This window comes from Stegostoma tigrinum, chromosome 3, assembly GCF_030684315.1.
Source record: "Stegostoma tigrinum isolate sSteTig4 chromosome 3, sSteTig4.hap1, whole genome shotgun sequence".
Classification (NCBI taxonomy): domain Eukaryota; kingdom Metazoa; phylum Chordata; class Chondrichthyes; order Orectolobiformes; family Stegostomatidae; genus Stegostoma; species Stegostoma tigrinum.
Genome location: NC_081356.1, coordinates 107,417,826 through 107,441,368, shown reverse-complemented (window position 1 = coordinate 107,441,368; position 23,543 = coordinate 107,417,826). Strand labels below are relative to the sequence as shown.

At 42.2% G+C, this 23,543-nt stretch overlaps 1 protein-coding gene across 1 annotated transcript in view; it reads left to right on the top strand.

The window, feature by feature from the left end:
• The first annotated feature begins 2,807 nt into the window (after positions 1-2,807).
• Positions 2,808-23,543, top strand: part of tbca (tubulin cofactor a) — an 87,343-nt gene continuing 66,607 nt past the window's right edge. The window contains exon 1 of the mRNA XM_048527735.1: positions 2,808-2,970. Within this exon, the coding sequence (XP_048383692.1) occupies positions 2,918-2,970 (53 nt within the window). The 5' untranslated portion in view covers positions 2,808-2,917. The remainder of the gene's footprint in view (positions 2,971-23,543) is intronic.

The window sequence follows — 23,543 nt, the reverse complement described above, 5'->3', positions numbered from 1 at the left end:
ATCTGAGGCCTAGATCTGTATGCCTACTTTTGGCCCATATCCCCTAATCTTTGTTTAAGAGAAATGTATGTATTTTAGATTTAAAATCAAAAAATGATATTGCATCAACTGCCGTTTGTGGAAGAGAGTTCCAAACCTGTTCCTTTGTGTGTAGAAGCGCTTCCCAAACAGGCTGCCCCATAGATCTACAGTAAGTGTATTCTCTTTGTGTGGCCAGGAGGGAAAAATGAATACAATTTTGAGAACACAAATTATGTAACAACACAAGCAGTCCAAGAGTAATTGTTCAAGTAGATTAAAACATATTTCTTTGTAACGGTGTCCCTTGAAACATGCTTGGACTTTCAATAATCGTTTAAAAAAAATTCATTGAAAACAAAAAAAAGCAGGATTAAACTATGTCTTGGACTGACATAAGCGTAGAATATTTGTATCTACGTTAGAAATTGTGTACTATTGGATCTGCACTGAGGTCTGTCGAGCAAGATTGCCAACCTTTTTAGACTTTCCTCAAGTGTACTGCCTGAAAAGGTGGTGCAGAGGATCTAGGAGTAACCTTTAAGAGGAATTAGACAAAAATGTGAGAAGGAAAGGCTTAGAGAAATATGGGGAGTGCGTTGGGGAACAGGATCTATTGGAGAGGCATAATAAACCTAATATGTTCCTTCTTGGCTCTATTATTATTGTATTAGGATACATATTGAATGGCAAATTATCAAGAATAGACAGAGAGGCCAGCTGAAATAGATACAATGGACAGCATGCCCTCTTTCTATGCAGTAACTATTGTTGGACAGGAAGACCAAGTTACTTTTAGTAGTTTTAGTAGTTTTGGAACCTACGTGAATAAGGTAGTTAGTAAATGCAATTACTTTGTATTCAAATTGCAAAAATAATCAGTTTCAAGTCATTATTTGCGATTTTGATCAATTCAAGTTTTACATTTGCCTCCCTTTGATTTTTCATTCCATCTTTTCCTGATTCTATGGCTTACCTGAAGGGAAATTTTCAGTTGCTTTTGGCACTCAAATGGTTGAAAAGCACGGCTAGAATATTTTTTCTATTTGAATAATTTACCTCCTGTTGCTGTTTCTCGTAGAAATATAGGATGACATGGCTTGTTAAATCACATTCTTTTGCTCCCAGTGTCTATTGTGTGACAAGTTTAATAAGCCTCATATTTTTTAGAGGCTACCTTACTTGCTGACTGTCTTCAATATTTTCTTCTTTTGTTTGTGATTATAGAGAACAAGCAGAGCTACCCATTCTACGTCTGGAATGGCAATTAAAAAATAATATAAAGCAAAAGATAAAGAAAATGTTTATATGAAGTAATATGCTACTTGTCTTATGTGCATATGGACTGAGTAAGCTAGGTGCCAAGACCGAAAATCAGATGACAAAAATTGTTCTGTAAAATAATTTATTTGAAATATTCCAACATATCCAACAGACCTCCTTCAAAAATTAATTTACTGATCGGCTTTCAAACAATTACTTTAATAAACAATTTATTTCATGCAAAGATAAAACACAAATAACTAAATTCACACAAAATTATACAACGTTATTCAACAACAATATTCAGTTCCACAATTAACTTCCATTTGCTTTAGATTACTTGTCTTGACTCTAGTTTAATTAGATTTATAATTTTTACTGTATGATTTCTACAAATTATTCTGTATATTCTCAGAGGCTCTCTCAAAAATCCTAGATATCAAATTCTACATGTAGACTAATTTCCTCAATATTTGTAAAACCATGAATAGTTAAAAATCATTTTCAAGGGCATGTGTCACATTTTCATCATTTGTTGAAATGCTGGTTATGTTATTATAGACCAGAATGGAAGTTCTTCCTTCTTGAATCAAAATAAAGAGATTTCTCTTCATCCTAATAAGCTGTTATATTTTCTGAAGTCTTTCAAGAAGTGTTCTGATTTATTATTTATTCACAAGAACGTTCTGTAGGAAGGTGGCAACCGTACTTCACTATTTTGACAATGCAGTTTTTAAATTCACTGGCTCAGTCAGCATTTATTGCCCATTCCTAGTTTTCCTTGAGATGGTAGCGGGGAGCTGCCATCTTGAACTGCTGCAGTCCATGTATTGCAGGTAAACTCACAATGCTGATGGCAAGGGAATTTCAGGATTTTGACCCAGCAACACTGAAGAAACAGTGACTTTTTCATGGGCAGATGCTATGTAGGTTGGACTTGTACTCATTAAAGTCTAGAAAAATGATTCTTAGGGGGCTTGACAGGATACATGGACGTAGTTTTCCCCTCCTTGTATGAGTGTCTAGAAGCAGAGAACATGATCTCAGAGTAAGTAAGGGATCAGTCATTTAAAACAGAGCTGAATAGAAATTCTTTTCTCTCAGATGATAGTAAATTTGTGGAATTCTTTACTGCTAGGGGTGTGAAGCATGTGGGGTTTTGAGAATATGCAAGACCAAGATATACTTTTTTAAATCAGTTAGCGAATCAAAAGGGGTTAAGGCAAGGAAGTGAAGTTGAAGGTTATCACATCAGATGCGACCTCATTGAATAGTGCAGCAGACTGGACAGGCCGAATGGCATAAATGCTTGATAAAGTCTATCCCTTCCTCAGAATTTACTGTATAAATAAATAGCTGTTTATTTAGAAACGTTAGTCGAACACTTTTTTCATATAAAACATTCTAATTTAAAAGGGATGAGTTAAGAAGTCGCGTGAAAAAGTGGGGAATCAATTTGCAATGAGCCCCTTGAAAAGCAGAATGCAACTTGATGGATCGTTTGTACCTGTTCCCCAGGTGGGCGAAGGCGCATGCGTGGTTCCCTCTCCCGGTTACTAGGAGGCAGGCGACAGTTGAATGTTAGGCGCGGGATTTCCGGTTTACATTTTGCACCGTTTATCACCGGAGCATAAGCATGGCGGATCCCAGAACTCGACAGATAAAAATCAAGACCGGCGTAGTGAAGCGGTGAGTGGAAAATATGATGTTAAGCGGGAAGGAGACAGTGATCCCTTGGGCATGTAGCCGGCCTGTGTGGGATCGCGAGGCCCACCGAGCGGGCTGGCTGCAGCTATTACTCGAGGCCCAGGCTGAACCAAGGGCCCCCTCGCACCCGGCTCGAAAGTTGCTGAATCACTTCGGCCGCTGTTTGTTTGGGGCGAAATTTAGTTGGTGGGCTTTTTGTGATCAAGAACGATGATGCTGTCGAGGTCAGGCTTGGCTTTCATGGAATCTGTGGAGTCGTCCGTCTTTCGAACGGTAGAAATCCAAGGATGGAGTATGGCTCAGGGTAATGTTTTTGGTGTAAATGGTACACGAACATGTTGTTTTGACGGTGTTTGCACCAAAGGCATTAACCAGCGGCGTTCTATCGCTGTCATTTTTCAATTTTGACTACAGAGTCCTGAAACAAAGGAGAACCCGGGGGAACATAAAGCGTAACTAGTTACTCTTGGGAGTTGAAGGGTCGGACTGGTGACTGTGGTGCTAAGCTAGCCTGTCTTCCCGTTGAAATGTATTATACCTTTATCATTCAATAATGACTTGAGTAACCCATGAGCTTTTGGCCTGGTGGTTAATCTGAGTGTATTTGTCTTTTTCAGGAGTTCTTCCCTGCACAGTTCCTCAAGTTAGTCTTTTATTAGTTTGTACCTTTGGTCTCTTGTACTACATTTAGTGATCAAAGCTGAAATAGCACTCCAGATTATTCTTTTCATGTTTACTTTTGTTTGTCTACTTTGAAAGTTTAGAGTTGGATATTTCTTTTTAACTAACTAAATATTTAGCATTTTTCTTTGTAAGAATTGATCTGTTGAATTCAAGCTAGATTTGATCAGAGCATTATCCATATTCAGACTGCCAGTCTTAATTAAGCTCAGAGAAGATGTTGGTGAAACTAAGTCTGGCACCATCTGTGGGAAGAAAAATGGAGTAATGTTTTGAGTCTGGCATGATGACACTTGAGAACTACTTCTTGTTCAAGGATATTGAGAGATCTATTAAGTTTCTCCAGCATTTTCTGAATTTTTCTTCAGGTTTCCAACATCTGCAGTACTTTGCTTTTTTTTCAGAATTGAACTTCCCTGGTTTACTGATGTTATCCAAGAATACACATTAATTCAGGTGAAACTTGTTGTCTTTTTCCACAGTTTTCATTTGATATTCCTAAAGGGCCTATCCTTGGTTACGTCCTATTTCTCAGCTACTAATTTTCTCTTGATGTCAGCCAAAAATGCAGCACCAGTTTCTGCAACCTGCTAACCCCCAGCTTGACACCACCACTACAGCTCTTGACCCACCACTGTCTCTAAATTGTCAAATTGCCTTTTGGTATCTGGATGAGCAAAGATTTCCTGTAGTCAAATATTGGAAACAACAAAGACAGAGCCTTTGGTTCCTTTCACAAAATAGGATCTCTGGCCAACTCTTTCTCTCTCTGTGGGATCTGTCTGAGTTTAAGCTAGCCTGTTCACAAATTTGATATATTTAACCATGTGGTGTGCTTTCAGATTGTATATTACTACTTCTAACATCACCTGATTCTAATGTTGCCTCAAGTTACCTGCTGTTTGTACACATCTGTTTCTTTCTTTCATCTAGCCTTAAATATTCCGTTACATTCATAACTAGCCTTCCATGTTTTACTTTGTAAAATTGATTCATCAATTCTCTGCCTGTGTTCTATCACAGACTAAATTCTTTGTTCATTATTTCTATCCTTGTTAAAATACGTTACTGCTGGTTAAACAATGCCTTGATTTAAAAGTTTTTCACTATTCTTTATACACCTATATTCTCCAATCTCGAATCTCCCAGTTTATTAGGATAACTATGCTATTCTAATTTTGGCCTCTAGTATATTGCTGAGATGAAACAGTACACCATTGGTTATACCTTTTAGCTGCCCAGGATCTCTGGAACTCCCTTTTTAACTCTTTGCTTTGGTACCTTTCATTTCTTATTTAAAACATGGCTGAAAACCCACCTTTTTGTGGTTTTGGCTGTTTGCTGTAATATTGCCTTGTGGAATTGGAGTCAAATTATTCTTTTAAAAAACACTTATGAAGCTCTTTGGGGTGTTGTGTTATAGGTACTATATAAATAGAAGTTGTTTTATATGAAATTGTCTTTCCAAATGATACTCATGTGCTAAATATAAACATTTACACCTGGTGCAGAATACTATTTGAGATGAGGTGATCAGTTTTGGCTTCAGGGTTTCTGTTTTGTCGTTGGGTCCCTGACCCACGGCGGCTGAGTGTTGGTCTTAGTCTTTCTGTACTGATGGACGTTTTGGCTGCTAGTTAAATCCTTTTCCAGGATTAACCCCGGATGCTCACTCATCAGCTGCTTCTACTTCCCACATGCTTCAGTTGCCATCACCTCCAGATGTTTCCTAGACTAGTTCCTGCTTCAATTATCTTGTGATCTCCACATTCTGTGGCTTATGCAATTTCAAGACATTCCATTCTCAGAGCTCGGTTTTTCTTTCTGGCTCAGAAGTTCACGAGTTGACCAGTTTACTATTTCTTATGCACTTGAACAGCCTTGACCAAATATGTAATTCAACAAAATTTGTTATCTTGCCCAAAGCCACACATTGAAAGAATGATGTGAAATGCAACAATTAATGGTAGCTAAAGTGGGATAAATTTGTCATGGAGTAAATGCACTCGGCTGAAATGTAGTGTGAAATAGCAAATATGAATACAGTCTTCATAGAGTACATTAGAGATATATATTGTTCTAGTAATCTTCTGTGGAGCCAACCCGGGAGCAGGTTAACTTGGATCTGGTAACTGGTAATGAGGCAGGTTTAATAGATGATCTCAGTAAATGATCCTCTAGGAAGAAGTGATTGTAGCATGATAGAATTTAATATTCAATTTGAGTGAAAAACTTGGGTCAGGAACACCAGTGTTTAACTTAAAGGGAATTACAATGAAAAGAGGATAGATTTTTAGCCAAAGTGAACTTGAATATATAGACTGATAGGAATGGCAGTAAGCAAGCAGTGGCAGACATTTCAAAGGAGATAAATCATTGGTAAAAAATATATCCCAATAAGGAGGAAAGATTCTGAGAGGGATAAATCATGGTTGACCAAGGAAGTTAAGGAATGTATTAAATCAAAAGGAAAAAGCAAATAAGGAGGCCAAAGTGATAGCCCAAAGACTAGATTAAATTCAGAATCCAGCAGAGGATGACTAAAATGATAACAAAGATAGAGAAAACAAAATAAAAGGGCAAACTAGTGATGAGCGTAGAAAATTGCCTATAGCAGCTTCTTTAGATATATAAAAAGGAAGAGAGAGGTCAAAGTGAACATAGGCTGCCTAGAAAATGAATGTGAGGAGATGGTTATGGGAAATGTGAGAGGAATTAAATGATGTTTTGCATCAATTTTTAAAATGGAATATACTTCAAGCATCTTTTTGATATTAAAGAGTACAGGAGACAAACTGAATACCATTGTCATCACTAAAGAAGTAGTATTAGATGAACTAATAGCAACATAGTGGACACATTCGTTGCAATTTTGCAGAAGTCTTTAGATTCTAGAGAAGTGCCAGAGAATTGGAAAACTCCTAATGTGGCACCCCTTTGCAAGAAGGAAGGGAGGCAAAAAGTGGATAACTGTAGGCCAATTCGGCTAACATCTATTGTTCAGAAGTATTGGAATCAATTATTAAATAAGTACTAGCGGAATGTTTGGAAAGTCATGATCAAATCAAGCAGAGTCTGTATGGCATCCTGAAAGGAAATAGTGTCTGACTAATTTGTTAGAATTGTTCAAGGAACCCTCAACCAGAGTGTCTAGAGGGGAACAAGTAGATGTATTGTATTTGAACTTGCAGAAGGCATTCAAAACAGTATCTCACAAAGGTTATGTCATAAGATAAGAGCCCATGGTATATTGCCATGGAGAGAGCATTGGCTCATGGGCAGGAAACAGCAAATTGGGATAATGGTTTTTTTTTTCGTTTTCTTGTGACTGCTGGGATTCCGCAGGGATCAGTGCTGGGACTGCAATAGTAATGAGGTGGAGGAAGGGAGTGAATGTGTTGTAGTGAGATTAGCAGATGGCCCAAAAGTAGATTGTGTGAGGGATTCAACGAGTTTACAGAGAGGTATTCATAGGCTGAATAATTAGGCAGACAGTTGGCAAGTGGAGTATAATGTGAGAAAATGTGAAGTTCATTTTGGAAGGGAGAACAAAAGAACAGAGTTATTAAAATGGCAAAAAGAAGCTATAGAAAGCTGCTACATAAGGAGACTGGGGAACTTGGGCATAAAGCCCATTGAGCTAGCACACAGATGTAGCAGCTAATCAGGAAGGGTAATGGACTGAAATAAAATAACTGTGGATGCTGGAGATCTGAAACAAAAACAAACTTCTTGCAAGACTCAGCAGGTCTAGCAGCATCTGTGGAAAGAAAGCAGAGTCAATGTTTTGAGTCCAGTGACTTCTCATCAGAACTGTTCATCATGCTAGTGGAATGTTGCCTCTTATTTCAAAGTGCTTGGAATATGAGTAGTGGAAAGGGCAGGAAAGTGAAGTTGAGGATTATCAGATCAATCGTTCTTATTGAATGGCAGAGAAGACTTGATGGTCTGAATGGCCTGTGTCTGCTCCTCTGTCATGTTGAATCTTTGAGTCTGTGAGACTATGATAGTATATGGAGGAATTGTAAGGCACAAGACCAAAGAAGTGCTCTGCTGACCCAGAATGAGTAACACCTGGGAGCCTGAAGAAAAATAATGACAATACAAAGGATCACAGATGTGATTTCAAAGAAGGGTCTTTTTAGCTTTCACTTATAAAAAAATTCACTTTGAATTATTAATATATAAAAGCTGCAAATTCAAAACCAGATACTGTCTCCATATGCAGTCACATTGGCAATGAATCCACAGTCTGAGATCGGTGAGCAATGGCCCACTTGTGCTGGCTCATCAAATGACTACTAAACCTGAATGTGATCTCACAAAAAACACAACAGACTTTTTTAGGACAGGTAACTGATTAAAAACTCCCCAAAGATAATAGAGAAATAAGGATTGCAAGTTATCAAGCCTTAGTGCGATGGCAATTGCTTTATTTTCTTCAGTTGCAATATAATGACATGAATATTTGTTTCTAATGTTGTCAGCCATGGCTCAGCTGGCAGTACTCTTGCTTGATTCGCTAGACCTACTACATGACTAGTGTGCACTAAACTCCAGTGTAATACTGCTGGAGTGCTGCACTGTGCCCAGGTCCCATCTGCCTATGTGTGTGGATGATAAAAGATCCAATATCATTATTTGAGTAAGTACAAGGTGATACCACAGGTATCCTGACCAATATTTATCCTTCCATCAGCATAAGAAAAAAAATTGCATCGTCATTATATAACTGTTTTTTGGTGTTTGCTGTGAATGATATTATGGATGGCTTGCCAGGACAGAAGGAAGACTGAATAAGTGATAATAATGGCTAAAAGTAGAAGAAACTGAGTGAGCTGTACTGAATGCAAACCAGATAATGTGATAATCAGCCTAACAGTATGTGACAATGAGTGACTACTAAAAGCAACCTCCAGTCATAAGAGGACCAGATGTTGGGTGGGTAAAAAACATGGAAGGATGGAGTCTGGATCCGAAGCCATTGAACTCAGTGTTGAGTCCTCGAGGCTACAGACTCTTGAGTGCAACATGAGATGTTGTTCTTTTGAGCTTTCACCGAGGTTTGCTGGAACATTGCAGCAGGCCTGTGACAGACGTTTTGGCCAGGAAACAGTGGTGTGTTGAGGTGGCAGGCAACTGGAAAGCCAGAGATAGTGGGAGCTGCAGATGCTGGAGAATCTGAGATAAAAGTGTGGAGCTGGATGAACACAGCAGGCCAGGCAGCATCTTAGGAGCACAAATGCTGACATTTCGGGCCTAGATCCTTCATCAGAGAAGGTGGATGGGGAGAGGGTGCTGAAATAAATAGGGAGAGAGGGGGAGGTGGATTGAAGGTGGATAGAGGAGAAGATAGATGGAGATGAGACAGACAAGTTAAAGGGGTGGGGATGGAGCCTGTATAGGTAGGGAGGGGATGGGTCAGTCCGGGGAGGACGGACAGGTCAAGGGGGCAGGATGAGTTTAGTAGGTAGGAAATAGAGGTGCAGCTTGAGGTGGGAGGAGGGGATAGGTGAGAGGAAGAACAGGTTAGGGAGGCAGGGACGAGCTAGACTGGTTTTGGGATGCAGTGCGAGGAGGGGAGATTTTGAAATCCACATTGATGCCATTGGGCTGCAGGGTTCTTAAGCGGAATATGAGTTGCTGTTCCTGCAACCTTTGGGTGGCATCACTGTGGCACTGCAGGAGGCCCAGGATGGACATGTTGTCTAAGGAAAGGGAGGGGGAGTTGAAATGGTTTGCGACTGGGAGGTGCAGTTGTTTATTGCGAACTGAGCATAGGTATTCCGCAAAGTGGTCCCTACGGCTTCGCTTGGTTTCCCCAACGTAGAGGAAGCTGTACCGGGTGCATCGGATGCAATATACCACATTGGCAGATGTGCAGGTGAACATCTGCTTGATGTGGAAAGCCTTCTTGGACCCTGGGGTGTGGGTGAGGGAGGAGGTGTGGGGACAAGTGTCGTACTTCCTGCGGTTGCAGGGGAAAGCTCATACCTCATCCCTGCAATAACCCCCAAAATTGAATACTCCTCGTCCCCTCATACCTCCCCACCAACCTCCGGATACAACGCATCATCCTCCGACGCTTCCGTCCTCTACAATCGGACCCCCCCACTAACGACATTTTTCCATCCCCACCCTTGTCACCCTTGTCCGCCTTCTGGAAAGACCACTCTCCGGCACTCCCTTTCTGCTCCTCACTCCCATCCAACGCCACCACACCTGGCACTTTCCCCTGCAACAGCAGGAAGAGCAACACCTCTCTCACCCACGTTCCAGGCCCCAAGATGACTTTCCACATCAAGCAGATATTCACCTGCACATCTGCCAATGTGGTATATTGCATCCTCTGTACTGTTCCTCTACATTGGGGAAACAAAGCAGAGGCTTTGCAGAACATCTACGCTCAGTTTGCAACAAACAACCGCACCTCCCAGTTGCAAACTTCAACTCCCCCTCCGGCTCCTTAGACGACATGTCCATCCTGGGCCTCCTGCACTGCCATAATGATGGCACCTGAAGGTTGCTGGAACAGCAACTCATATTCCACTTAGGAACCCTGCAGCCCAATGGCATCAATGTGGATTTCACCAGCTTCAAAATCTCCCCTCCTTGCACTGCATCCCAAAACCAGCCCAGCTCGTCCCGGTCTCCCTAAACTTCTTTCTCTCACCTATCCCCTTCTCCCACCTCAAGCCGCACCTCCATTCCCTATGTCCTAACCTCATACCGCCCCCTTGACCTGTCCGTCCTCCCCGGACTGACCTATCCCCTCCCTACCTCCTCGCCTCCACAGGATCCATTCCTGCCCCTTTAACTTGTCTGTCTCCTCTCCACCTATCTTCTCCTCTATCCACCTTCAATCCACCTACCCCTCTCTCCCTATTTATTTCAGCACCCTCTCCCCATCCCCCTTTTCTGATGAAGGGCCTAGGCCCGAAACATCTGCTTTTGTGCTCCTAAGATGCTGCTTGGCCTGCTGTGTTCATCCAGCTCCACGCTCTGTTAACTAGAAGGCCTGAGTCATTTTTGCGTTTCAGAACATGTGTTCTGCAGAGTGATCACCTCATCTGCGCCTTGTCTCTCCATGTAGAGGAGACTACGTTTTGAACAGCAAATACAGTATACTAGACTGATAAAGTACAAGTAAATCACTGCTTCACCTGGAAGGTATTTTTGGGGCATGGGATGGAGGTAAGCAGGCAAGTATTATTGCACCTTCTGTGATAGCATGTGAAAGTGCGGTGGGGTGTGAGGTTGCTAATGGAGGAGTGGACCAGAGTGTCCCAGAGGCAATAGTCCTTATGGAATACTGACAAGGCGGGTTAAAAGAATGTATGTCTGTGTCCTGTTGGAGGTGATGGAAATGACAGCTTGCAGTCACTTTAATGTGGAGGCTGGTGGGGTGGTCAATGAGGACCAGAGGAACTTGTCATTGTTATGAGGTGGGAAGGGAGGAGTGAGGGCAGAAGTATGGAGATGGGTCAATCACAGCCAAGAGTCTGTCGATCACAGTATCAGCGAATCCTTAGTTGAAGTAAAAGGTGGACATTTTCTGAGGACCCCTGTGGAAAGTGGCATTGTCAGGACAGATGCAGTGGAGATAGAGAATCTGGGAGAATGAGTTGGAATCCTTTGGATCTGTCTTTTTTAAGCTGAGGAGTACTCATTTTATTGTTCACTGTGTGGAATATAGGTAGGGCTGAATCTCCATTTGGACTTCACGAGGGGAAAAGCAATAGGAAAATCTGCTGTGCTTTGTAGCTAGTGGAAGTGAGACTTGTGGCAAACAGGAGTCCACAAATTTGGCTTGGAAAGCTGTTTAGAATCCTATGGTAATGTGAACAAGGAGCTGTGATGTCCACAGATGTAAGGTTTGTAAAGAAACAGTGAAGACCTCATGTATCCCAATAACTAATGGAAGGACTGTCAGACTCCTGCATTTTGAATGTAGCTAGAACACAGACAATTTTAAAGTCCACGCTGAACAGTTGTGGAGAGATAGCAGGAACTGCAGATGCTATAGGATCTAAGATAACAAGGTGTAGTGCTGGATGAACACAGCAGGCCAAGCGGCATCAGAGGAGCAGGAAGGCAGACATTTCAGGCCTAAACCCTTCTTCTAGGCCTGAATTGTCAGCCTTCCTGTTCCTCTGCTGCTTGGCCTGCTGTGTTCATCCAGCTTGTTATCTCACTGGACAGTTGTGGCATGCCTTTGGGTTGATTTTTAGATTTGTGAATGTACCTTCAGGATTGTTTTTAATGTATAATGCAGTTCTTGTCCGGGAAGTGTTAGACTGAGTCTGTAGTAAATTTAAATGAAAATTTATAGTATTTAATGAGACAAAGCAAGCATTAACTTTTACTTACAGTCAGTTCTGCTATAACGTGCACTGTCAATGCGAATTGGCTGTAATGTGATTGACGAATAGGGGAATGCTGTTTTTTAAATGTGAACTTGTGTTGTCTGTAACACGTGTAGGAGTACGTGTTGACTTCACATGATTGTTTGTTTCACTGGCTTTATGAATACGTAAAACGTTAGCACCAAAAGAGTCTCTGCACCCATGTCACATGACTTATTTTTGTGGACTTTGTAATGAAGTGCTTTCTGTTAGAGATACAGTACAACCACCTCCCCAATCAAGTCATCTTGCCATTTTTTTCAAGGTAAAGTATTAAACTTACTTTTATTTCATTATTAGATATGAATTAAACGTTTTATTAAAATTGTGTGTCCTTTTGTGTTCAGCTTTTGAGAGATTTTTCATTTTGAATGATTTATTTTGCCAGTCTGCCCCAAACCCACTTTTCCCATAGGCTGTGTCATTTCTGTAGCACAATTTTTCATATCATGATGTTGCACAGGAACACCACTATCGTTTTATGCAGAACTGACTGTACTTTGAAACTGTAACATCATTTACAAGACTGCGCCCGTCATGATATTGAAGAAAAGCATATTCGTGAGCCTCCTGGCTAATACTTACACTTCAGTCAGTACAATGACCAGGTAATCTATTTTTATCAGGTTGAGTTTGTGGAAGGTTGTGAAAATGGCCAAGTTTGCTATCTATATTGTAACAATGACTACCCTTAAAAAGACAGTACTTCATTGACGATAAAACACTTCAGGACTGCATGAACTTGTGAAAGATGCTATATGAATGCAGATTTTTTTTTATTTGATAAGTTTGCAAAACATGGTGCAGCACTCTTATCTGAACACTAAGTGTATTAATAACGGAATTAGCTGAACACAGTTAAGTGGTACAGATTGTAACAAGATGATTTGTTTCTGGAGAGTAATGGTACCTGTGTCCATAATGTTTTAGAGCACCAGAATGATTGATTTTTGGATGAGTTAAAAAGTGGTATGAGTATGTCATTACCTTACCATTACATCACTGCTTTACCCAGTAATATTAGGCACTGATACCACTTAACAGCTTCTAGCCATACATCTAGAAGGTAAAGCTAACCATTAAAGAGAAGTGAAGCCCTTTGCACTTTCTCTGCAATTCAATAAGATCATGGTTGATCTCATTTTAATCTCAACCTTACATTCCTGCATGCCCCTGATAATCTTTCTTCTCCTTGATAATCAAGGAACTATCTATTTTTGCCTTAAACGGATGTAAATTTACTGCCTTTTTGAGGAAAGGAAAGACATCTCCGTGTTAGGGGTCAAGACAGAGCAGAATTTGTAAGGTGTCCAGGAGGTTTTTCTAGAGCAGTATGTATGTAGTCCAACATAAGAAGGGGCCATACTGGACCTGGTGCTGGGGGATGAACCTGGCCAGGGGGTTGAAATTACAGTAGGGGACTAATTTGGAAATAGCGACCACAATTCCGTAAGTTTTTACAATACTCATGGACAAGGATAGGAGAGGTCCTAAAGGAAGAGTACTAAACTGGGGGAAGGCCGACTATACCAAGATTCGGCAGGATCTGAGGAATGTAGATTGGGAGAAACTGTTTGAAGGTAAATCCACATTTAATATGTGGGAAGCTTTTAAGGAGAGGTTGATTCGCGTGCTGGAGAGACATGTTCCTGTGAAAATGAGGAATAGAAAAGGCAAGATTAGGGAACCATGGATGACCGGTGAAATTGTGAGACTAGCCAAGAGAAAAAAGGAAGCATACATGAGGTCTAGGCAACTGAAGACAGATGAAGTTTTGCAAGAATATCAGGAATGTAGAGCGAATCTGAAACGAGGGATTAAGAGAGCTAAGAGAGGACATGAGATATTGCTAGCAAACACGGTTAAGGAAAGTCCCAAAGCCTTTTATTCCTATATAAAGAGCAAGAGGGTAATTAGAGAAAGGATTGGCCCACTTAAGGACAAAGCAGGAAAGTTATGCGCTGAGTCAGAGAAAATGGGTGACATTCTTAACGAGTACTTTGCGTCGGTATTCACCAAGGAGAGGGACATGACGGATGTTGAGGTTAGGGATAGATGTTTGCTTACTCTAGTTCAAGTTGACAAAAGGAAGGCGGAAGTGTTAGGTATCTGAAAAGACACTAACATGGACAAGTCCCCAGGTCCGGATGGGATCTATCCCAGGTTACTCAGGGAAGCGAGAGAGGAAATAGCCAGGGCCTTAACAGATATCTTTGCAGCGTCCTTAGACGCAGGTGAGGTCCCAGAGGACTGGAGACTTGCTAGTATTGTCCCCTTGTTTAAGAAGGGCAGCAAGGATAATCCAGGTAATTATTGACCGGTGAGCCTGACGTCAGTGGTAGGGAAGCTACTGGAGAAGATACTGAGGGATAGGATCTATTCCCATTTGGAAGAAAATGGGCCTATCAGTGATAGGCAACATGGTTTTGTGCAGGGAAGGTCATGTCTTACCAACTTAATAGAATTCTTTTGAGGACGTGACAAAGTTGATTGAGGGAAAGGCTGTAGATGTCATATACATGGACTTCAGTAAGGCGTTTGATAAGGTCCCCCTGGCAGGCTGATGGAGAAAGTGAAGTCACATGGGGTCCAGGGTGTGCTAGCTAGATGGATAAAAAACTGGCTGGGCAACAGGAGACAGAGGGTTGCAGTAGAAGGGAGTTTCTCAAATTGGAGACCTGTGACCAGTGGTGTTCCGCTGGGATCACTGTTGTTTGTGACGTATGTAAATGATTTGGAAGAAGGAGTAGGTGGTCTGATCAGCAAGTTTGCTGATGACACGAAGATTGGTGAAGTGGCTGATAGTGAAGGGGACTGTCAGAGATTACAGCAGAATATAGATAGGCTGGAGAGTTGGGCAGATAAATGGCCGATGGAGTTCAATCCGGGCAAATGCAAGGTGATGCATTTTGGAAGATCAAATTCAAGGGTGAACTATACAGTAAATGGAAAAGTCCTGAGGAAAATTGATGTACGGAGAGATCTGGGTGTTCAGGTCCATTGTACCCTGAAGGTGGCAATGCAGGTCAGTAGGGTGGTCAAGAAGGCATATGGCATGCTTTCCTTCATTGGGCGGGGTATTGAGTACAAGAGTTGGCAAGTCATGTTGCAGTTGTATAGGACTTTGATTTGGCCACATTTGGCGTACTGTGTGCAGTTCTGGTCGCCACATTACCAAAAGGATGTGGATGCTTTGGAGAGGGTGCAGAGGTGGTTCACCAGGATGTTGCCTGGTATGGAGGGTGCTCTCTGAAGAGGTTGAGTAGATTAGGATTATTTTCATTAGAAAGATGGACATTTGCCAGGGTGGGGGGTCCTGATTGAGGCCTACAAAATCATGAGGCACAGACAGGGTGGATAGCAAAAAGCTTTTTCCCAGAGTGGGGGACTCGATTACTAGGAGTCATGAGTTCAAAGTGAGAGGAGGAAAGTTTAAGGGAGCTATGTGTTGAAAGTTCTTTACACAGAGGATGGTGGGTGCCTGGAACGCATTACCACCGGAGGTGGTAGACACAGACACATTAGCATCTTTTAAGATATATTTGGACAGGTACGTGGATGGGCAGGGAGCAAATGGACACAGACCGTTAGAAAATAGATGACAGGTTAGACAGAGGATCTTGATCAGCGTAGGCTTGGAGGGCCGAAGGGCCTGTTCCTGTGCTGTAGGTTTCTTTGTTCTTTGTTATCTTTCAGAGGAGGGGGAATGTTTCCTCAGCTCTGTTCTTAAATGGGTTTCGCTTACCTTTTAAATGATGACCCCTAGTTCTAGATTCTCTCCCAAGAGGAAACATCCTTTTTGATATCCACCCAACCAAGTCCCCTCAGGTTGTTAGATGTTACAATTAAGTCATGTCTGACTCTGTACTTCAGAAGGTACAGGCCTAGCCTGTCGAGCCTTTCCTCATAAGGCAGACCACTAACTACAGGTGTTTGTACAGTAAATCTTTTCTAAATTGCCTGCAATGTAACATCCTTCATAAGTATAGCAGAAACTATAAACAGTACTCCTGATGTGATCTCACTAATTCCCTGCATTGCTTAAGCATAACCTCCCTATTCGTGCATTCAATTCCTTTGCAATGAACCAAAACATTTCATTAGCTTTCCTGATTGTTTGCTGTACTTGTGTACTCAACTTCTGTGATTCGTGCATGAGGACCCAGATCTTTGTGTCTCAAAGCTCTGCAATCTCTCACCATTTTGCTAATGTGCTTCTTATTAATTCTTTCTGCCAAACTGGACAATTTCCCACTTTTCCACACTACTCCATTTGCCAAAATTTTGCCCACTCTTTTAACTTGCGTATATCCCTTTTTTTTTGTAGGCTTCTTGTATCATCTGCACAACTCACTTTCATACCTATCTTTGTCTTCAGCAAACTTAGCTGCCCCAGCTATGCCTGCCTCTTTGTAGGTTACGTGGAACAGTCCCTCTTCCGCACCTACACGGGCCCCAAACCCCACCTCTTCCTCCGTTACATTGATGACTGTATTGGCGCCGCCTCTTGCTCCCCAGAGGAGCTCGAACAGTTCATCCACTTCACCAACACCTTCCACCCCAACCTTCAGTTCACCTGGGCCATCTCCAACACATCCCTCACCTTCCTGGACACCTCAGTCTCCATCTCAGGCAACCAGCTTGTAACTGATGTCCATTTCAAGCCCACAGCTACCTAGAATACACCTCCTCCCACCCACCCTCCTGCAAAAATTCCATCCCCTATTCCCAATTCCTCCGCCACATCTGCTCCCAGGATGAGGCATTCCACGCTCGCACATCCCAGATGTCCAAGTTCTTCAAGGACCGCAACTCCCCCAAACAGTGGTCAAGAACGCCCTTGACCACGTCTCGCTCTCTCTCACGCTCTCTCGCGCTCTCTCGCGCTCTCTCGCGCTCTCTCTCGCGCTCTCTCGCGCGCTCTCTCTCGCGCTCTCTCGCGCGCTCTCTCTCGCGCTCTCTCTCGCGCTCTCTCGCGCGCTCTCTCGCGCGCTCTCTCGCGCGCTCTCTCTCGCGCTCTCTCTCGCGCTCTCTCTCGCGCTCTCTCTCGCGCTCTCTCTCGCGCTCGCTCTCGCGCGCTCTCTCGCGCGCTCTCTCGCGCGCTCTCTCTCGCGCGCTCTCTCTCGCGCGCTCTCTCTCGCGCGCGCTCTCTCGCGCGCTCTCTCGCGCGCTCTCTCGCGCGCTCTCTCGCGCGCTCTCTCGCGCGCTCCCTTGTCCGCTCCACACCCGGCACCTTCCCCTGCAACCGCAGGAAGTGCTACACTTGCCCCCACACCACCTCCCTCACCCCTAGGCCAGACCACAAGATGACTTTCCATATTAAGCAGAGGTTCACCTGCACATCTGCCAATGTGGTATACTGCATCCACTGTACCCGGTGTGGCTTCCTCTACATTGGGGAAACCAAGCGGAGGCTAGGGGACCGCTTTGCAGAACACCTCCGCTCGGTTCGCAATAAACGACTGCACCTCCCTAGTCGCAAACCATTTCAACTCTCCCTCCCATTTTTTTAGATGACATGTCCATCATGGGCCTCCTGCAGTGCCACAATGATGCCACCCAAAGGTTGCAGGAACAGCAACTCATATTCCTCTTGGGAACCCTGCACCAGCTTCAAAATCTCCCCTCCCCCCCAGTACATCCCAAAAGCAGCCCAGCCTGTCTGTGCCTCCCTAACCTGTTCTTCCTCTCACCCATCCCTTCCTCCCACCCCAAGCTGCACCTCCATTTCCTACCTACTAACCTCATCCCACCTCCTTGACCTACCTGTCTTCGCTGGACTGACCTATCCCCTCCCTACCTCCGCACCTGTACTCTCCTCTCCACCTATCTTCTCTCCATCTTCGGTCCGCTACCTCCTCTCTCCCTATTTATTCCAGAAGCCTCTCCCCATCCCCCTCTCTGAAGGGTCTAGGCCCGAAATGTCAGCTTTTGTGCTCCTGAGATGCTGCTTGGCCTGCTGTGTTCATCCAGCTTCACACTTTATTATCATTATACTTTTTGATCTGTTTGTCCAAATCGTATATAAAGGTTATAAAGAATTGTGATCCCAGCACCAACTGCTGTGTCAGCACTCGTGGACATCCAGGTAATACCTGAAAAAGACCCTGATCCTACTCTCTGCTTCCTGTTAGCTAGCCAATCTTTGATCCAGAACAATATGCAATCCCCAACACCATGGACTTTTATTTTCCGCAATAATCTTTGTGGTACCTTATGAAATATCTTCTGGAAATCCAAGAATGATTATATCCACTGGTTCCTGTCTTCTATACAGCACAAGTTACTTCTTTAAAGAACTTCAGTGAATTAGGTAAACTTGATTTCTCATTGATTAAAAACCATATTGGCTCTGCCTGATAGCCTTGAGCTTATTGAGGTGCTCCATCTTTAATGATAGGGAAAAATATTATAAACTATGAATGTTAAGCTAGCTAGCCTGTAGTTTCTTGCTTTCTCCCTTCCTCTGTGAATAAAGGAGTTACAGTAGCTTTTTTTCCAATCTTAAAGGACCCTTCCCAGAATGTAATTTTTATTTTGGAAAGTTGAAACCATTGCATCAACTATTTGGCTATCAGCTCTTTTTTTTTAAAAAGAAACAAACAAAAACAAATTGCTGGAGAAACCCAGGAGGTCTAGCAGCATCCACGGACAGTAAACAGTTAATGTCCTGTCATAAAATGCGTTGCTTTCAATTCAGCCACCCAACACCCGTTATCGCCTATCTAGCTGCTTTCTTGGCCTAATATCAACAATTCCTTGGTCTCCAACCCTTTCTGTCCTTCTGCCTCTTACACCGTCTCTCTGGGCTCCCTCTCCATAATTTACACAGTACTACTACTGAGGAATGGTAATTTTCTTGAATTCCTCCCTCTTTTCAATTCTCGATTTACAGCCAGGCCTGGAATGCTATTGTGCGTCTGTGAAGACGGAGGCAAAATATATGTGCATCTAACATCTCTTTATCCTCCATTTCTAATTCCCCAGACTCACTTTCTATAGGACCAACAGTTATTTTTGTGAACTCGTTGTCTTTTTAAATGTTTCTCTTTAAATATTTTGGCTAACTTTCTCTTAAACACTTAGCTTATCTGTCCTTTATTTATCTTCTAGGAATTCTTTGCTGTTATTCTTTGTTCAATCTTCAGACTTTCCACCTATCTTTGTACAATTATGTGCCTTTTCTTTTGAGTTTGACACTGTCTTTGTTTTTGTGGTCAGCAGGTCTGTTCTTTTTAGAATTATTCTTATTTGTTGGAATATGTTTATCCTGCGCTTTCTGGAATATCCCCTTAATTTGCCAATTCACTTTTTCTAGCTCTGCTTCCATGTCCTCATCATTACCATTTTGAATATTTTAAAAAGGGCAGTCTATGATCCACACTTCTTCTCTCCCTTCAGCCATGGGTGTTTTCATTAATCCCGTCTCATTAGTCAAAAACCAAGTCTAGTATAGTATGTTTTCTGATTGGTGCCATAACATGCCCTTCTAAGAAATTATCCCCAAAAACATTCAATGAAATCGTCATCTAGTATCCTTATCATGTCTGGATTTTCTTTCGTTCTATATGTAGGCAAAAATCACATGGTAATTGCTGTACCCTTTTGACAAGATCTTTCTTCCTCATTTCCTGTCCTACAATGTGGTTATTGTTAGTGAGCCTGTACACTAACCTCTTGCCTCTATTATTCCTTCTGTCTCCTCAAGCTACTTCTATATCTTGGCTTCCTGAATTTAAGTCATCCTCTCTATTATGTTAATATCATCTTTAATTAAACACAGCCACTCCTGTAACCTTCCCAAGCATCCTGTCCTTCCTAAATATCTCTCACTAGTGATTGTTTAAGGTAGTAATCTAGGTCATCCTATTGCCATGTCCCTGTTATGGCATACATACTATTGTCAATTTCTTCCATTTTATCTGTTTTGTTTTGAAAGTTATGTACATTCAAAAATAGTGCCTAAATTTTGTCTAATTATTATTTTCGTAACCTCTAGCCTTCTCTATTGATTTGCTTTTGGGTCTGCATTTCCTGTCCCTTAGTCATCACAACGTCCCATATTCAGGCCCTTACTCCCACTAATTAGTTTAACACAGTCTACTTCCCTAGTTATGTAGTTTGCAAGAATACCAGTCCCGGTGCAGTTCATGCCCAATGGCACAAGTCCTTCTTTCCCTAGTATTGGTGCCAGTGCCTCATGATCTGGAACCCACTTGTCCCATACCAGTCTTATAGGCATGTATTCATCTCACTAATCTTGTCTACCTGAGCCACATGAAACTTGGCATATGGTAATAATTCAGAGATTATTTCCTTTTGAGGCCGTGTCTGAGTTACTGCCTAGCTCCTCGTACTGGCTGTGCAGAACTTTGTTCCTTTTTTCTATATACATCATTGGGGCCTAAATAGCGAAGACGACAACTGGAACCATTCCACATTCCCACCACAGATCTTCTGTAGCCTGGAGAGAACGCTGGCATCAGAGCAGACAGCCTAGCCATGTGGATCTGCGCTGTTTGAGGCAGAGAAGTGTCAACCTCCCTGTCTGTTGTCTCGTACTGCCACTGCATTTCTTTATGCCCCACTGCCACCACTTAGATGGCTCCCTATACTACAATGCCATGTTCATTTTACCTCAACAATCCTACAGACCCCACTCTCATCTAAACAACCTGAGAGAACTTCAGACCCGTTGGACAATTGTAGAAGCTGACACTCCTGTACTCCTGTCCTCTGGGTTCCCTTTATCTGCCTCACTTGCAGTCACACCCTCTTGTCCCTGACATTCACTGTATCAGAACATTCTATCCTATGATGTGTGACTGTCTCTTGTTACAAATAATCCCCTCCAAAATGCATCATTGTTCAGCCTCTAGCTCTCAAATTCTGAACTGGAGTTGGTCAGACCTTAGACATGTATCACAGATATGTTTGCCATGAATCACAGTGGTATCTTTGATTTTCTACATACTGCAGCTGTGACACATCACCACCTATACTAATATTCTTAATGATTTTTAATTATATGGTTATTATTCTCAATTTTGCTTTTTATGTGCTGTATTAACTTTACCACCAACGTATGTACTATGTTCAAATCTGAAGCCTATTCTATTCTCAACCAATAAAAAGATAGTAACTCCCAATAAATAAGTGTCAGGTCCAATGTTTGGCTTGACCTTCCTATCATCAAATTCTCTTCCAATATCAGCCAATGAATTTACAGACTTACTGCATGATTATTGCATGTTATAAACATTGTGTGAAAATCTTTTTTGGTGCCCATTTATACTCTGTAGGCCAGCGATCTGTGAATATTGTAGTGTTCTAATGTTGCTATATTAAATCCTGCCTCAAAGTAAAGCTGGGGCTTGTGGTGAGCTTTTTACTGTGAACAGTTCAAGGGTGTGTCCTTTGATTTCTGAACAACTTCCTCTATATTAACTCAAAACTGTTTGTGATTTTGAACACCTGTAACTCTGCTCCAAATCTTGGAATTCCTTTCCTAACATTGCCTAACTAAACCCCAGTGGCTGCAGCACTTCAAAAAGTTAGCTCATCACCTTTCCAAGTGCAACTCGAATGGATGATAAATGCACACGCTGCAACCAATGCTCACGTCCTGTCATTGACTTTTTTGGAAAAAAAAATCATGTCTGAAATCTTTTCAAAAAAAACCAAATAACCCTCATCCCTGGTACCATTCTATTGTTTTTTGATTTCTTTTTTTTTTGAGTATCAGAGGTCAGATCAGCATTTGTTGCCATTTCATAATTTCCTTGAACGTGTTGATGAGCTGTTCTCTTGAACAGCTGTAGTTCATCTGATGGTTCGTCACCCATTGTGCTGTATGAGGATTTTGATCCAGTGCTAATGAAGCAATATAATCAGGATGGCATGTGGCTTTAGGAGAACTTTTAAAGGTGGTAGTGCTCCCATGCATCTGTAGACTTTCATATTCTAGATGGTAGAGATCACCACTAGTTTTGCAGGTGATGTTGAAGGAAACTTAGCTAGTTGCTGCCATGCATCTTGATTTAGGTACACACTGTAATTCTACGTAGGTGTTGGAAGAAGTGATTATTTGAAGTGGTGGATAAATAACTGGTCAAGTGAGCTGCTTATTTCTAGTCGTTGAGTTTCTTGAACGTTGTTGGAGCTGCACTTATCTCGGAAACTAGAGAATATTTTTTGAGGTATCTTGCAGATAGTGGACAGGTACAAAAGTCAGGCGGCAAGGTATTTGCAGAATTTCCAGCTTCTCTGTTCTTCTAGTTGTACGACTGTCTAAAGTTTATGATCACCTGTAACAGGACATTTCTGGTGGTATATTTAATGTTAGTAATGTATTCAGTGTCAAAAGAGATGGTTAGATGCTCTGGTGCAAATTCCTGTTATTGACCCAAGCCTGAACGTTGTCCAGATAGTTCTACACCCTTTCTGAGGTCTTTAACTTTTCTTCTAAATTATGCTGATATGTCAGTTAAACCCAACAGGTCTTTTACAAAGATAGTAGGCACTGCAGATGCTGGAGAATCAGAGGAGCAGAAAGGCTGACGTTTTGGGCCTCAACCCCTTCCTAAAAGTTCTTACAAAGTTTGAGCATCATTTCCTTGATTTTTGCATCCAGTTTCCACCATTAATAAAGCTAATGATCTATATGCTTTAATGGCCGCCTTAGTTTATTTCAAAAGTACACCTCCACTGTTCCTGCACCATTTCAAAAATTTTTTTTACCATTTTAAAGCCTGAGTCAAATAGCATGGATCCAGACATTTTTGGTCCAACTCATCTGCGCCAACCAGACATCCCAAACTGACTTAGTCCCATTTGGCCCATATCCCTCTAAACCCTTCCTGTTCATTTACCCATCCAGATGCCTATTTAAATGTTGTAATTGTACCCACCTCCACCAACCCCTCTGGCAGGTTGTTCTATGCATGCACCAAGCTCTGTGTGGACAAAGTTACTCCTCAAGTCCTTTTTAAATCTTTCCCCTCTCGCCTTAAATCTGTGCCCATTAGTTTTGGGTCAAACTAACTTAGGAAAAAGACCTTGGCTATTCACTATCCATGTCTGTTGTGATTTTATAACCTTCATAAGGTCACCTCTCAGCCCCCGACATTCCAAGGGAGAAAACATTCAGCCCCTCTATATAACAAGCCTTCCAGTCCTGGCAATGACCTTGTAAATCTTTTCTGTACTCTCTCAAGTTTTAACAATATCCTCTCTCCCTACAGAAGGGAGACCAGAATTGTGTACACTATTCTAAAAGTGGCCTTACCGCATGCTTACTGTACAGCTCTTTTTATGAACTCTCAACTCTCATACTTGGTGTTATGAACAATGAGGGCAAGCGTGCCAGACACCACCACCACCACCACCGTCCTGCCTACCTGCAACATCACTTTCAAGGAAATATGGTCCTTCACCCCTAGGCCTCTTTGTTTGGCAGCTCTCCCTAGG